At 40.5% G+C, this 16683-nt stretch overlaps 1 protein-coding gene across 1 annotated transcript in view; it reads right to left on the bottom strand.

Moving 5' to 3' along the window:
- Positions 1-457: 457 nt before the first annotated feature.
- Positions 458-16683, bottom strand: part of HTR2A (5-hydroxytryptamine receptor 2A) — a 56764-nt gene continuing 40538 nt past the window's right edge. Inside the window, exon 4 of the mRNA XM_007085398.3 lies at positions 458-1355. Within this exon, the coding sequence (XP_007085460.2) occupies positions 556-1355 (800 nt within the window). The 3' untranslated portion in view covers positions 458-555. The remainder of the gene's footprint in view (positions 1356-16683) is intronic.

Below are 16683 nucleotides of genomic sequence, written 5' to 3'. Positions count from 1 at the left end.
TAATTATCTTAACAATACAGATTTCATAACACCGTCGTTAGTGTCTTTTTTGTTGTTGTTCAAAATATGTAGCATAATAAGTTTTAAAGAGGATTTTTCTTTAAGAGGTCATTATATTATATTCACCCAACTTCTCACTATTTGTAGCTATTGTTATTTACAGCAATAGGTAACCAACTCATGCCATCAACTAACGTAGGAGCAAGGTTTCCACTTGGAATAGAAGTTAATTTAGACTTATTTATGGCCTCATTATAATTTTACAATAAAAGCTAATTATTTTAAAGATGTATATCATTTACAATGTTAAAAATAAGTATCGTAAAGCTCACAGCTGAAATGCTGTCAGAACATTTTTGAAGTGCACATTTTGTGTCTTTTAACCCTGCCTTTTTTTTTTTTCATTGACAGAATAAAATGAGGCATATAAATATTGTTGGTTCTACTAGATCGGCCTAATTTTTTTTCCAGTCTCCCCTTTGTCTTTTTTTTTCCCCCCAGATAGGTAAAAATTTGCCCAGTGTGCCCTCCATGGTTGCTATGGCAACCAGTCTATCACACACAGCTAACCTTTTCATTCACTGTGTTAATATTGTCTGTAGGAGCATCTTCTGAATGTTGTTTTCCTAGAGCAACCATACTGTAGTCGTTATCTGTGGTCTTGGCATCTTTCTTTGAATTCTTTTTTTGTCCCATTTGGAGTTGACTAGATTTATAGGCCAAAGCCGGTATGGTGTTCACTAAAATTAACTGCAATGGTTTTTTATTTTCCTTGTACTGACACTGAATATACCGTGAAAAGGCCGACCTGTAGGTCTTGTTGAACAGTGTATACACAAGTGGGTTGACCGCTGAGGAGAGGTAACCGATCCAAACAAACACATTGAGCAGGGCTCCGATGATATCCTCGTTGCAAGACTCTTTGCAGATGACGGCCATTATGTTCGTGATGAAGAATGGGCACCACATCACCACAAACAGAAAGAAGACAATGCCCAGCACCTTGCAGGCCTTTTGCTCATTGCTGATGGACTGCATAGTCCTTCTGCCATAGGACCCTGGTTCCCTGTGGATTGACCGCTGGAAGAGTTTTTCTGAAGACAGGGAACTCTGAGGGAGGAAGCTGAAAGAAGCTAGTTTGGCCCGTGTGCCAAGATCACTCACACACAAAGTAGCTTCTTTCTGGAGTGACTTGATAGTTAGAAAGTAGGTGATCACCATGATGGTTAAGGGAATGAAGAATGACACAAAAGAGCCGATCAGGACGAAATTGTCGTCAGCAAGTAAGCAGCTCCCTTTCTTAAAGACCTTGGAATCATCCTGTAGTCCAAAGACTGGTATTGGCATAGATATCCCTGGAGTTGGACAGAAAACGAAACATGATTATGAAGGAATTGTCTGTGAGTATCGCTACATCATGGTGGCTGTGCAAAGGATTCTGTATTAACATTGTTTTAAAGCTCAACATATACCTTCAATGAGAATTTAAAAGTCTCCTGTCTTTATAGGTATTATGTGGTTATTATATAAAATTTAATATATGGTTATAATATATAGTTATATGTAGTGACATTATATGTAGTTATAATATTGTACTAATGTATATAATATATATTTACTATATATAATGCATGGTTTCTTAAACTTGTATGTTGTTTGCCCTATAGAGACAGTCCTTTACTTATAAAGAAGTACAATAAATCTAGCTTTAATTTTTCATGTTTTTTCTGATTATAACATAATTCTTGTTAATTGGAGAAAATACAGAGAGTCAAACAAAAATAAAAATGACCAATGATGCTATCACACAGAGATAATCACTATTAACAATATGATGCTATTTATTTTAGATAAACACACACACACACACACACACACACACACACACAACCATTCACACCCATTTTATAACTGAATTTCACATTCAGTTCTGTAACTATTTTTCCCCTAACATAATGAGTATAGTTTATAAAAAGAACTTTATGAAATTGTAAACATATTTTCTTTTCAGAACACTTGAAAAATAGAAAAAAGTAACAATAAAGAATAATAATATATATTCTTGCCAGACAGGGAAAATTCTGATACACATTTTATGTAGTTTTTCTTCCATTTATATGCATGTGTAAATAATTATGTATATGCAGTATTTTATGTGCAGTTTTAGATCTTCCTATTCCATTTAACATTCAATCATGCAAATTGTACATATTTTAAAGTATTTTTGAAAAATATAATTTTCTAATGTGAATTAAAAGTAAGTCACCAATTATATTTTATATTTTATTTTTTTTTAATCTAGCTAATTTTGATTCTTTTTTAAAAAAGCTTTTTACTATCAAAAAGTTCTCACACATACAGAAAAAGTACCACTGAAAAACCAAAACAAACCTAGCGCAATGAACCCATTACCCAGCTCCAGCAATAATTAATTCAAGGGCAATCTTGTTTCACCCATACTCCCACCTGCTGCAACTCCTCCCATGTTATTTTGAAACAAATCCCAGACAGCATATCATCCAATCTGTAAATATTTTCATATATAGATATAAAATCTATGCATTCTTTTATATTTTAAAGTTTATTTATTTTGAAAAAGAGAGAGAGAGAGAGCAGGGGAGGGGCAGAGAGAGAGAGGGAGAGAGAGACGATCCCAAGCAGGCTCCATGCTGTCAGCATAGAGCCTGAAACAGGGCTCAAGCTCACAAACTGCGAGATTATGACCTGAGCTGAAACCAAGTCATACGCTTAACCGACTGAGTCACCCTGGCGCCCCAAAAGCTATGCATTCTTTAAAAAACCCCAAATATCACAGTATCATTCCCACTCCTAAATAGAAATTTAATATTTCCTTAATATTTTTAAATATGGAATCAGCGTTCAAATTTCCAATTGGTTCATAAAAATCGTTATATGTTTTTAGTAGTAGAACATTCATAAGGGTGGAATACAAAATCATAAGCAGCCACAAACTTTTATTGATAAATACGGGAGTTAGGTATGAGATGAGAGAATACATGGGAACACTAGCCCATGGTCGACTGTTCCATCATCGAAGTTTAGAGAACCCATGCAGCTCCCTTAGGTGCAGGGGTTAGGCAGAAGAGAGAACAAAGTGAGTTAAAGGAACACTTGGCCTCTAATGGTGCTAATTTCTCCCCCATGATGTAGGACCTTATTTAAGGGAGATTGAGCCGGCCACTACCACCACTGTGCAGTTTTGGGGGACTGGGAATGTCTTCCTCTACTGGCCTGGGACAGACCAAGACAATCATGTGTTTGCCATAAAGGAAGAGTCAGGGAGAGAGGAAGGAGAGAAAACATGAATCAAATAACTACTTTGTATAACTTAGTTTAAGGTGGCTTCTTTCATGAAAGGGTTGATGCCTCAGGGGCACCCTGGGAGAACATCAGAACAAAGTTTCTTCCAACCCTCTACCTCAGAGCTGTGTAACAGGGAGCATCTTGCTCACTGCTTCTGACCATCAGTTAGAGCCTAATAAATGGCCACAGTCTAGCCAAGAACACAGGTTCATTCCAGATTTGGGAGCTGCTGCTTGTCGGACTCTTCTATCCATCTGGAAAAACTTCCTTTGAGGCTCTGTAATCTAGTTTGTGCATACTCAGAACACAGTTCAGCTCCATCCAACCACGCACCTGACTCTCCTAACCTCACATTGGCCATCCTTGCAAGGAGGGGACATTAGCTTGAGTTAATGTTTAACGCAAGTCTTTCTCAGTGGCGTTTGCCATTATCTTCACAAACTTAATTGACAAGTATTTGTCACTTGTCCATGCCGGGCCATCCCAGTATTCTTGGAAGGTGGAAATAAGTGACATCAGAGCTTGGTCTTAAGGACGCTGAGTGTGGTTAATGACTCTTCATTTCCTTTATTCCTCTCTGTCCCTGGCCTGTTGTTGGGAACATTCTATGGCCCGGGGACATCCTCTGAGACTGTATACGTACCAGTTTTGTTTAGCCTTCAGAAAACTCTGGATCACAAAAATTAAGAGATGGTTTCTAAGAAGAATGTTTTGTTTTCCAGGTGTTTGAGTATGTACCTGTGACAGGTGTTTCCTGTACTCATCTAGAAGGTCTTTGTTCGACAGTGTAGTTGCTCATTGGTTGGAATGGAGGCTTTGGAGTGAGACAGGCCCTGGATTTGAGTCTGTGTCCTAGCTCTGTGCTCCTGGGCTGGTTACTTCATTTTCATAGTTCCTCATCTATCACCATCGTGCCTCCGTGGATGTGGGGAGGATAAAATGAATCCAACGTGCAAACACCTAGGACAGTCCTTAGTCCAGAGTGGATGTTCTGCCAATGGTAGATCCACATGGGAGTAGCCTGCTCCACAGAATTACTCAACTTGAATACATTAACTTGATTTTGTTCTATTTTGTCTTAAACCAAAAGAAGTTAAAAAAATTTGGCTACTGGCTATATTGTTAATAATGATGTAATTATTAGCTTCTGCCAGGGTAGACAAAAGGTCTCAATCAATTTTAATTTTCTACAGCTAGAGCGGTTGATTGCTTTTCTGTTGTGATGAATTACAGCCATTACTATTAGTCATGCTACACATAAACAAAATACCAACTGTGTAAAAAGGTATATGGTTTTGTTATTAAACTCTTGGGTGTGCATTTTCCTAATGCAAAGGAAGTTGCTACTGTGAGTCTTTTGCCCTATTTTGTTTGCAGCCTGGTTGGTGGTTTATATGAGTGGCAATTCTCAATTAACCAGAATAAAGTACTACTTAAAACACAAAACTCTTCAGTCATTTGGAAGTCAGATGAGTGTACTTGTTTGGCAAGAACAAAAGCACACACACCCTCCAGAATGGCTCAACTTCTGTAGCCAGGGAGAAAAAGGGATGATGGAGCCATTTTACGAAGTGGAGATTCCCTCTTTCAGCTGCCTGGGATAAAGAGCCACTTTAAATTGCATATGGCAAGGAGCGCCTGGGTGGCTCAGTTGGTTAAGCGCCCGACTTTGGCTAAGGTTGTGATCTCACAGCTTGTAAGTTGGAGCCCCACATTGGGCTCTGTGCTGACAGCTCGGGGCCTGGAGCCTGCTTTGGATTCTGTGTCTCCCTCTGTCTGTGCCCCTTCCCCGCTTGTGCTATGTTTCTCTCTCTCCCTCTCAAAAATAAATAAACATTTAAAAAAAAATTAAAAAAAACCCTCTTTATAAATCGGATATGGAACGAAGACACACGCAGGCTGTCTGGAAGGGGGACCTTGATTTGGAGGAGGAGAATCAACCTGATTGTTCTTTAAATGGCCCATTCCTCTTTACATTTAACACGAATGTCCTGACTATTGTCAATTTACCATTCTTTTTTAGTGCCTCACTTGTAGTAAAGGTCAGCAAGGGTTTATGGAAAGAAAAACTAGACAGTTAAAGCAATACTCTGTAAAAGAGGGGAAAGAATTTTATGTCAAAGAACGAGAACATTTAAGGAGGCTTTGTGGGTAGGAGAGAGTTCAAAAACTCTCCTACCAAGAGAGACGAAGACACTGGCTCGTATCCAAGGTTGCGGTCACAGCCATCTGCAGTGCATTAATTTTCTGGCTGCTTTGTTTGATAATAGCTGCTTTTGGAGACCTGACATCTCCTCTCACTTGAAATTTCTGCATATAAAGCATTTTCCTTTATGAACAAATAGACAGTAGCTTAAACTACGTGACTCTGCATTTTGTTTAATATATTTTTCTGAGGAGTGGTAAATAGCTGTCAGGATTCAATATCAGTACTGGCTCCTCCATGCACATTATCATTTTGTTTTTTTCGTGAAAATTCAGACAATGAAATGCGTGGGAAATATTGACACCCAGGAGCATGAAGACTTGGGCCGGTGTCTTGTTTTAGGGTGCCTCTGCTTACTCTGCACATTAAGTTTGCACCTCTGGTTAACATCTAACCATGGTCTGGTGAATGGCCTTAACTCTGGAGCACTGGCTGTGAAAGATAAGCTTTATTCTTAATCCTAGCTTTTTACGCTTTATTATCTTGGGACTGAGTGTGCTTCTGCAGGAGCGTTTCCTTGGGAAATAAGAAGGTTGCCTTACTAGGTATGATCCTCTGATAGGGAACACGACAATGGAGTCCGCAGGGCCTCAGGTGTTGTGGGAGGTGGAGGGGAAAGAAACAAATACTTCAGGGCTATCGTGAAAAAGACTGAATTTGGGTTCATGGGTTTCATTTCCTCTGGAACTACTTCCTTTCCTTTGTATTTTAACTCACACCGAATGTTCTCCAGTAATACGAATGGTTTTACTATCAGTTTGACAGAAAGCGCCATTTGTGAATACCGCAGGACAGTCATACGGCAGGGAGAGAGAGATGGGGTATCTAAGGGCAACTGGGGCTGGGACTCATCCTTCTAATAGGAAGTGTATAGTTCAAGAGTTGCTAAATTTCTTATAATCTATGGTCTGCTGACCAGGCAGATAAAAGTGAGAGCTAGATCAACATGTCAGTTACCCAAGAAATTATGTTTCTTTTTAGATTAATTCTTAATATCTCTAATAATAAATCATAACTTCTCAAAGTACTTTCACATGTATTCATTCACTCGACTTTTTTTTTCTTTTTTTTACAAAATCGTAAAAACATTACCCACACTGTCCTATGGGTAGATAAAAATTTCAGTTTGTGGAAAAGCTGAGGGCTAGCAAGCTTAGGTGACTTATTTACACTCATAGCAATTTAGGGGCAAAATCCAGACTCCTATGTAAATTTCTCATTTCTTATGGATGATTTTTTTTTCCTACTTGCTTATTTACAAGAGTAGCTACGAAAGTCTGCAACTATACCAGAGGTCCTTAACATTGGTTTCAGGAAGTCTGTGATGTTTCTGAAATCTGCACAATTTTCATATATGTGCTTACTTTTTGACACAGATTATCAAAAAAAGTTCCAGGCCCCAAGGCAGTTAATAAACACTAAATTATATCGCTGCCCTGTGTCAAGAGCACACACACACACACTCTAATGATTCTCTGTGTTTTGATACTTTCTTTTTTTCATTCTTTAATCTCAAAGTCAAAGTTTCCTCTGGTGAGACATTATTCTTTGAAGTCAGACAGCTATTCTAAAACTAAAATCCTTATAATCAACACCTAGTTTCCTCTTTTGTATGGTATTCTTTTTTTAAAAAAATTTTTTAACGTTTTATTTATTTTTGAGACAGCGAGAGACAGAGCATGAGCAGGGGAGGGGCAGAGAGAGAGGGAGACACAGAATCTGAAGTAGGCTCCAGGCTCTGAGCTGTCAGCACAGAGCACGATGCGGGGCTCGAACTCACGAACCGTGAGATCATGACCCGAGCCGAAGTCGGACGCTTAAGTGACTGAGCCACCCAGGTGCCCCAGTATGGTAGTTATTCTTAAATTTGGCTGCATATTAGAATTACCTAGGGAGCTTTTAAAAATTACATTGCATGGGCACCATTCCCAGAGGTTCTGATACTAGTACTTTTAGAAAATGGTAATGTTCGGACCCCACATGAACATTGTTACTCAAACAAAACAACACCTGGGTGATCCTGATACGCAACTAGTGCTGAGAACCTGGGATGTGTAGGGTGAAAAGCATAGTACAAATGTCTTTATTTTGAAAGAAGAGTAAATAGAGGAAAGTCTTACAGCTGCTCCCTTTGCCTTTATTAAACAACTCTATTAATTTCCAAAAGGCTCGGGCTGACCTCAAGTGGAGAAATGATGGAGAGTTTCCAGGGAAAGAAGCCTGCCTCCACCCCTCCCTCAACTTGGCTATGAGTTATCTGGGGGAAAAAATGTGTTGCGTGAGTTATTGTATAAAGCTACCCATCCTTGTTTTAATAGTTTGACTGTTATGGCTAAATGCCCCCAAAGGCTTAAAGTTTGTGTTCTGTCCCAGGAGATAGGAGATACTCAGAAGAAATACTCAGTCTCCCTGAAGTATAGCCAGTCGGGAACTACCGAAAGCCACTGGCCCAACTGCCCTGTCATGGATTCCTGGAAAGATGGTCTCGTGCTCTTCAGACCGTCATTCTGTTTCCTTTCAGTTTCGTAGCCCGGAAGTTGTGCTTTACTATGATGATCTTGCACTGAAAGGTAAAGGGACTGAATTCTGACTTGCAGGATGTGGATTGTCAGCTGTCGCTCTGACACCTGGCAGCCCATCATGTCTTTCCTTCCAAGGCAGATTGACTTCCATGTACCATCTTTTCCCATCAATGTGTTATGTATCCCACATAGAATCTGAATGATATGTTGGCATGTGGATAAATGATCAGAGCCTCATTTTGCTGTTGGAATCACAATTCGTAGAGAAACTTCTCAAATGCTTCAACTTGTCATCCACTGACCCTTTTTTAAATATGCAGATATTACACTATTCACCAAGAATGGAAAAGTTTCTTTTAGCAATATGCTCACAAACAGAGGTTTGTTTAAAAAAAAATCATCTCTGCTCCATATTACTAAACCTCATCTTTAAAGTATCACATCGTTTCCTCCATTTGTTTTAAAAGATCTTGTAGCGATTCTTTCTGAAAGCATGGGGAATGGGTCTCACATGTGACGTCTCATTTCAGAGACTGTGGTCTAGAGTGTGTTCAGCCACAGGGATGGTAGCTGGAAAGTTGGCTTGCAGCAGGTGACCACATAATCCAGGCCCACAGGTTGTCAATTCTCCTTCCCTTAGCCTCTCTTACACTTTCCCAAAGCAGCATTTATAATATGACATAATGAAGGACGACAGTTGCCCTAATGCTCAAGCCATTACCGACTACTGAGCCCATCCTACAAGGTCTTTGTGATCTGGCCTTAATGTGATCATTCAACGTTGTCAATTTTTGACATAGTCAGGTGGCGGTCTCTCTTCTTTATGCCATCTCTTGAACGATTCAGAATGGAGTTACATATAGCTTGATTTCTCAGCCAATCACATAATATGATCTGAAGAACTCTCAAAATCTGCCAGCTCCCACCTGTGTCTTTTCCCAGTGGCTTGCTTGCTGGAACATTGCAATGTGCCACTGCTAGAATGAGAGAGGTCCCATTGTTTTGTACCTGTAACACCTCAGACGGTTAACTAATAATCCAAGCCCAAGTTGTAGTGGCACAGAGATGCACAGCCGGGAAGAACCCTGGGGGCGTGGCCCTTGGAAAGGAAAGCAGTCACAGGAGAGAAGACACAGGCTGTAGCTCAGGGATGCAGGTCAGAGAGGATGTGGTATCGATGGCATGTCACGTTTCCTCTGGGGAAATGTGTACTGTAAATAGTAACTGAAAGGTAGACTCACTTCTCCATTTTGCCCTGGTTCAGTTCTGATTCCATCCTCTTTCCTGAAATACTCTACCAACCAGTGGGGGCTCCAGAATGTCTCTGTAGCAGGGCCCTATGGGTGGCATCTGGCTGGGCATGGGAGACTGAAATAACCTCATTTTGTGGCTCCATTTGCAGAGGAAGCATACTGGTTTTGCTTTGACTCTATGATTGTTTGGGTTTGGGGGGCTGCAGAAGGAGGTTATGTGCCCAAACCACTCCCTACATTTAAGATATATCTCATGACATCTTTCTTTAAGGACATGCCGTGTATGAAGCTTTCCTAAAATTCTCCCTGTAATAAGAGCTCTTTTAGTCTATATTCCTTCATCACCTTCATAAATAATTTATGCTGTGCTAATTCACACTTCTAATACCTTAGAATTTTTCTCTGGAAGTGTCATTTCACCCACGAGGCGATAATCTCATTAATGGCAGGGGTATCTTTTACTTACTGGAAGCCACTCCAGCATTTTGTGGGATTGATGAGTGAGTCAGTGAAAGGGAGAAAAAAAAAAAAGAAGGAATCATAATCAACTTTAGTGACACAGCTTGAATTTACTGCATTATTTTATAATGTTTCCCTTCATTTTCGCTGGGAAAACACAATAAAATGTGGCTTCCCAATTAGCCACTGAGGGCAGAAAGAAGGAAAGTGGGTATTGCAATGATACTTAATAATTTGTGTACTTTTCGGAGAGAAGAACATATAAGATTAACTAGCACGTGCACTGACTACTTTGACAGCTAAAATCACCAGGGGAAAGATGCTATAAAATACAGTGCCTGAGTGGGAATCAGGAGACCTGGGCTTATTCTTGTATGTTTTGGCTCATAGTCTGGATGTAGGGCTGTTATTTTTCTCAAAGCTCTCTTTCAGATAGACTGAATGAGTGTGTGTTGACAAATAAGAGCCTGATGCAGTGAGGTAAGTACAGACTGGGCCACCCCAAGAGGCACGCGTGCACCCTGGCTGACAATCACCGACTGTGTGACCTTAGGTTGCTTAACTTTGAAGCCTCCCTCTGTGAGGTGCAGATACATAAACAGAGGACCTTCTGTAATTTACATATAGGGCTTTGGTGAGAAAACAGTGGGGCCATGTGTCTGAACTATTTTGTAAACTTTTGAGATGACAGTGATTATAATTTACTTAGTGTTATGCTAGACTCTTGGGTACCTCGAAAGGCCTTTGAGAACCTTCATGGAGCCTAAGATCTTTATCTCCTAAGATAAAATACACACACCTAATCTAGACAGACAGTGGTGCGGAGTAGAATGAGATCAAGAGGGGGCGCCTGGGTGGCTCAGTCGGTTGAGTGTCCGACTTCGGCTCAGGTCATGATCTCACAGCTCGTGAGTTCGAGCCCCATGTCGGGCTCTGTGCTGGCAGCTCAGAGCCTGGAGTCTGCTTCGGATTCTGTGTCTCCCTCTCTCTCTCTGCCCCTAACCCACTTGCAGTCTGTCTCAAAAATAAATAAACATTAAAAAAAATTTAAAAAAAGAGAATGAGATCAAGGGACAAAAGCAGCCACATGGATAAAGATGGATGGATGTGTGAGCTCAGCATGTGATGCTCATTGTGGGTTACCGTCTCCGGGGGAAAAAGCTGTGTAGGAGACGAGTTGCTGATTCACGTCCTGTGAGTGAACAGAATCTGGATGGCAGTATGATCTGGATGGGGGAGACAGGTGTATGATTGCTATGCACCCAGGACCCCGGTGCACCTGGCCTTGCTAGGTTGCGTTCTGCTGTGTTTGGCATGCACCTGTGAACTACACATGTTACTTCTCAGAGGCATCAAGCAGGCCTCTCTGTGTTAGCAATCAGTTTCAGTTATCCACCCGTTAATCAAATATTAATTGAATATACAGTGAAGTAGGTACTTTAGGGATTTGAGAGGAAGGAGGTGCTTGAGTCTATAATCGCTGCTTTCCATTCCAAGACTGTTTGCTGTCACACATGAACTCCTCAGTCCAAACCAAGACTAGGGAGAAAGACGGCACAGAGATGTAAGCAGAAAAACTAGGTTTAACAGGGGCATCAGTTGGTTAAAAATAATACAATCAAGGGAAATCTGTATTTAGCCTGGATTTTTTTTTAAAGTTTATTTATTTATTTAGACAGAATGTGCATGAGCATGACCAGGGGAAGGGAAGAGAGAGAGGGAGAGAGAGAATCCCAAGCAGGCTCCATGCTGTCAATGCAGAGCCCTACGTGGGGCTACAACTCACGAACCAGTGAGATCATGACCAGAGCCAAGATCAAGAGTCAGATGCTTAATTGACTGAGCCAGCCAGGTGCCCCTGGGTTCTTGTTTTTTAAAGGCAGCTATAATGAGAGATAGCAGTTCTCAAATGTTTTGGTCTCAAGACTCCTTTACACATTTAAAAATGATAAAGGACTCTAAAGAATCTTTATTTCTGTGGATTATACCTATAAATATTTGTGGTATTAGAAATGAAAACCGAGGGCACTTAAAATAATGATGTATCAATTCATTTAAAAAGAAAACTAATAAACCCATTCCATATTAACATAAATAACATTTTTTTAAATGTTTATTTATTTTTGACAAAGAGAGAGAGAGCGAGAGCGAGAGAGAGCATGAGTGGGGTAGGGTCAGAGAAAGAGGGAGACACAGAATCTGAAACAGGCTCCAGGCTCTTAGAGGTCAGCACAGATCCCAACGCGGGGCTCGAACCCACGGACTGTGAGCTCGTGACCTGAGCTGAAGTCGGACGCTCATCCGACTGAGCCACCCAGGCGCCCCAACATAAATAACATTTTTATGGAAAAGAATTATATTTTCCAGAACAATAGAAGAATGGCAAATGTCAAATGTCATTAGAAGAATGGCACTATTTTGTAGTTTTGAAAGTTTCTCTTATGGCTGGTTTAATAGGACACAGCTGGATTCTCACAGACGCTTCTGTTTTAGTCTGTTATATCACATACAACATATCCTCCAGAAAACTCCACTGTACCCTTATAAAGGGATGAAAGGGAAAAGAGAAGATAACACCTGATTTCTTGCCAGCTTTATGGAGATATGATTGACATGTAACATTGTGCAAGTTTGAGCTGTAGTGTGTGATGATCTGAAGCACCTATACATTGAGATGTATTTGCCACAATAAGGTTAGTTAACACATCCTTCGCCTCACACAATTCCCGTTTCATTGTTATTGTTATGGTGAGAACATTAGAGCTCTACTCTCCCAGCAACTTTCCAATATACAATACAGTTTTGTTAACTGTCGTCACCATGCTGTACCTCGGAAACCCCAGAACTTATTTATAAGTAAAAGTTTGCACCCTATGTCCAACACCTCCTCATTTTCCCCGCTTTTCAGTTCCTGGTAACTACCATTCTTCTCTGTTCCTATAAGTTTGATGTTTTTAGATTCCACATGCAAGAGAGGTCATACGGTATTTGTCTTTCTCTGACTTATTTCACTTAGCATAATGGCCTCAAAGTCCATCCATGTTGTCACAGATGACAGGAATTTCTTCTTTTTCGTGGCTGAATAATGTCACATTGTATCTATCTGTATCTATATCTATATCTACATAATATACACATATCTATCTATCTATATAGATATACAAGCCAATTTTCTTCATCCATTCATCGTTGGGCACTTAGGTTATTTCCATGTTTGACTATTGTGATACAGCTGCTACAAACATTGAGGTGCAGATATCTCTTTGAGATAGTGATTTCTTTTCCTTGGATATTAGTATTGTTGTTCTTGTTTTTGTTGTTATGAAAATAGTATCAATTTCTTGGACATCTTGAAAGCATCTCAGGTATCCTCAGAAATCCCACTGATGTAGGAGGAAAACTATCAGCTTGGGATCAGAAAACCCACGTTTGGATTCCCTATGACTTTTAAGCAAGCCGCTTAATCCCTGTGAGATCTTTCACCTTTAAAATGGGGAATGTTCTATTATTTAATAGTATCCCCTTTAACAACTTATCATGAGGGACAATGAAAATTGCTGTTCTCTAGGTAATAAATACAGTATTGTCTAGTAGATGGAAATCATAGAGAAGAATGCTCCACAGCCTTCCTTAATGTGCTGAGTTCTTTATTCTGTCTAAAAATCCCTTCTGTAGCTGAGACCTCCAATGCCGCTTGTTTGGATGTCACAGAAATCCAAACCAGCCTGATGTCATCTTTACAGTTTAGCTTAAAAATATGTGCCTCGCTTGCTCATGTAGAAGTCTGTTAATATGGAACCTGGTTATCACTTACCTAGAGGCCTCGTAGAGCAAGACCATTGCCCAGAATGGTTGATAATGGACTCCTCAAAGCTGTAATTTTCCATAGCTGACTAGCAAATGATGAAAATTTAATGGCCTCTTCTGTGAATGGTGACAATTAAGTCAACTGCCAGGAGTACTGAGTAACAGGTGTGTAATATGATATTGCTTTAGAAAGTACATGCTAGGATTCACAGAGCAAGGATAAAGAGAGATTTCTACTGCGTACTTCCTCTGTGGGAACAAGGATGGCCTTACAAAATCTGGGGTTTCTTTCACAGGTGTTAGGGTTCACAGATATCAGCGTGATTGGCTTTCTCCCAAGGCACCCCCAATGAAAGGAGGGTCTGCCGTCGCTTGTTTTATCAGTCAGGGTACTTTGGTTTGAAGCAACAGAAGCTGATTTGGGCTGATGTAGCAGAAAATGAGTTTAATAAAATGATACGGAGTAGTTCAAAGAATTCTTGACAGGGCTGGGCTCCAGGCTGAAATTCCAGGAGTAAAACTGCATTACAAATTTGGTTTGATGAGGAAATGTCTGTTTTCCTTGTCCTCTGAGCACCAGGGGCGACAACAACAGAAGGTCCTGCCTCACCAATGCCACTTCCACATCAGGGACTCAATTACGCAACTGCTGGAAGCCGGACACCTCAGCCACCTCCATGCTGGCAAAGATAGAGGTGGTTTGCTCACCTATTTGTTCACTTTGCTCTTTTCTACATCACAGTTTTGCCAGGGTACTGCTATTTGGGTGAATCTAGGCGATGAGCCAATGTTCTAGCTATAGGGAAGGCTTGGAATTTGAGTTTTGCTACTTGGGAATTTCCCTAAATATAGAAAGGTTAGTTGAAAGAGACAGGCAGCCACAAATATGTCAAGAACCCATTTAACTTGACCTTTATATGGCATGATTTGTAGCTGCTGTAACTGAGCTGGGCCTGGGAGATGCTTCTCCCAAAGATGGCGATGCTAGAATTTCTGACATTTTCCTATGTTCATCTTTTTTCCTGTGATTGTTCTCTTTTCTCTGCCATCTCTGTGGTCAGCATACGTTCAAGTGTTTAATATTTTAAAATAAGCCAATCTGGAAATTACCTACCAGTATCTGTGAAATGTTTGTGGGGCTAGCGTGGTCATATAACTGAGCCATGTTGTGGGGTATAAGGTGATAGATAGAACAGTACTTGGTAAACTGGGAAGTGTCTAAGGACAATCAGGTTCAGTTAAAAAAAATACACATTGTACAAGCCAGAGAACACATATCTCTGGGCTAGACAAATTTTTCATTATTCAGTTAGCTTGGCACAGGTTTGGAACTTCAAATAAACTTTATCTGGGGTTCTTCTTTATTCATATATCTTATGGGCTTCTTATCTTGGCTTTGCTCTTGGGGTCACTGGTCCTGCATTGATAGATTGACACTATTTCTATCACAAGGCTCAATCACGTTTTTGTTTTGGTTCCTAAGCCCATCGATCAAGCAGCGTCTTGATCTCAGCATGGGTGTCAGATGCAATCCCCTTGGATTCAGATCCAGTCACACAGGTGTCACAGAGGGTGGATAAGCTCTTGTTCTCACAGTGTCTGTGGAGGAGGGGACACAGAGAGTCCCCAACTAGCAACTCATTTTTCTAACCTGAGCTAAACTTCAGGATCTCCCTCCTATCTTAGCCACCATCTCTTTGAGCTGCTAGGATTCTAGAAATTTCTCTGCAGTTCCACCTTTCCCACATGGTCTGGCCCAGACCTCCAAACTTCCCATCCAGTTTAGGAAGCCTGAGATGAAGAGCTTTGGGTTTTGATTCCTCTAAGACTGTGTTTGTGGTGAGATTTCATTTACTCCATCTTCTGCATAGTCGTTTGTATCCTGAAATTTTAGTGGTTTGGGGGGAGAACATTTTTGTGACATCGGAGATACAGTTCTCTGGTCTAATTTCTGCTTCTGAATGCCCTGTCTTCTTTGGTCTAAGTGGTTTTGCAGAAAGATGCAGTGATATCAGATTAAAAAGCAGCCTTCACCAAGAAGTGTTATCTGGTTGTTATCAAGATGATCATTTGTTGTTGTTGTTTTCAAAGACCTAACATGGAGCTTAATGATCAGCTGGTGAAGCATCTTCCTTTCATAGTTGGTGAACTAAGGTAGAGAGATATTAAATGCTTTGCGCAAGTTTACACTGATAAAAGAGTAGTGTACTGGCAAAAAGAGTGACAAACCCTATACTTACAGGTATCTGCCATATGTCAGACACTGTGTAAGCCTTCAACAAATTTCATCCCCACAAGGTACCCGTAAGGCAAGAGTTATTATCCCCATTTTCAGGTGGAGAAAACTGTGTTTCCAAAATATTCTGTAATTGGCTCTAGGTTTTCAGTTAGTGAATGAATGGACTAGGATTCCAACATAGGCCTCATTGGTTTTCTTCTGTACCTCGCTTTGTGTTAGGACCTTGGCCTTGTGATCCCTAGTCTAGAGGGCCTTTGACTACCTCAGCGTTTAGTCAGCTTTTGCATTTGCTTTCATTTTATAACAAATACTTCGTTAGGCTTTAAGGATTACAAGTGTTTATTTGTAACACTTGAGATGTTGAGATGCACTTGAACGTTATGTGAGATCTTATACATGGGAGGTAGGAATAGAAACCGGAGATAAGGAATGGAAAACAAATCAAACCTCCACCGCAGGGCTCATGAAGCTCTTCAATAAAAGTATTCTATTCAAGGTCACAAACAACTGTTTAATAAGGAGTAAACAAATATCTAGCTACCTATGTCGCCTCTCAGCTTGGATGTCTTGAATAGGCACCCCTAACCTTTCACGGTCACAATAGAACTCTGGAATGCACACTGCCTCCCTATCCCCTGAATGCCCACTTCCCATCATTTCCCCATCTTAGCTAATGGTGCTAGCATCCTTCCAGGTGCACGGCTCAAAAACTTAGAAGTCGTTCTTTCCATTAGCCTCCTCTTGGAAAAACCTCACCCACATCCTATTAATTCTACCTCTGAAATATATTTTCTGTCCAAATCTGTCCACCTCTCTCCATCTCCACTGCTGTCTCAGTACTCCAAGCCATTAAGACTCACAACTGGATTATAG

The sequence above is a fragment of the Panthera tigris genome, chromosome A1 (assembly GCF_018350195.1).
Source record: "Panthera tigris isolate Pti1 chromosome A1, P.tigris_Pti1_mat1.1, whole genome shotgun sequence".
NCBI classification, from domain to species: Eukaryota; Metazoa; Chordata; class Mammalia; order Carnivora; family Felidae; genus Panthera; species Panthera tigris.
The sequence above is the reverse complement of the archived record's forward strand: the minus strand, read 5'-3'. Positions and strand labels throughout refer to the sequence as shown.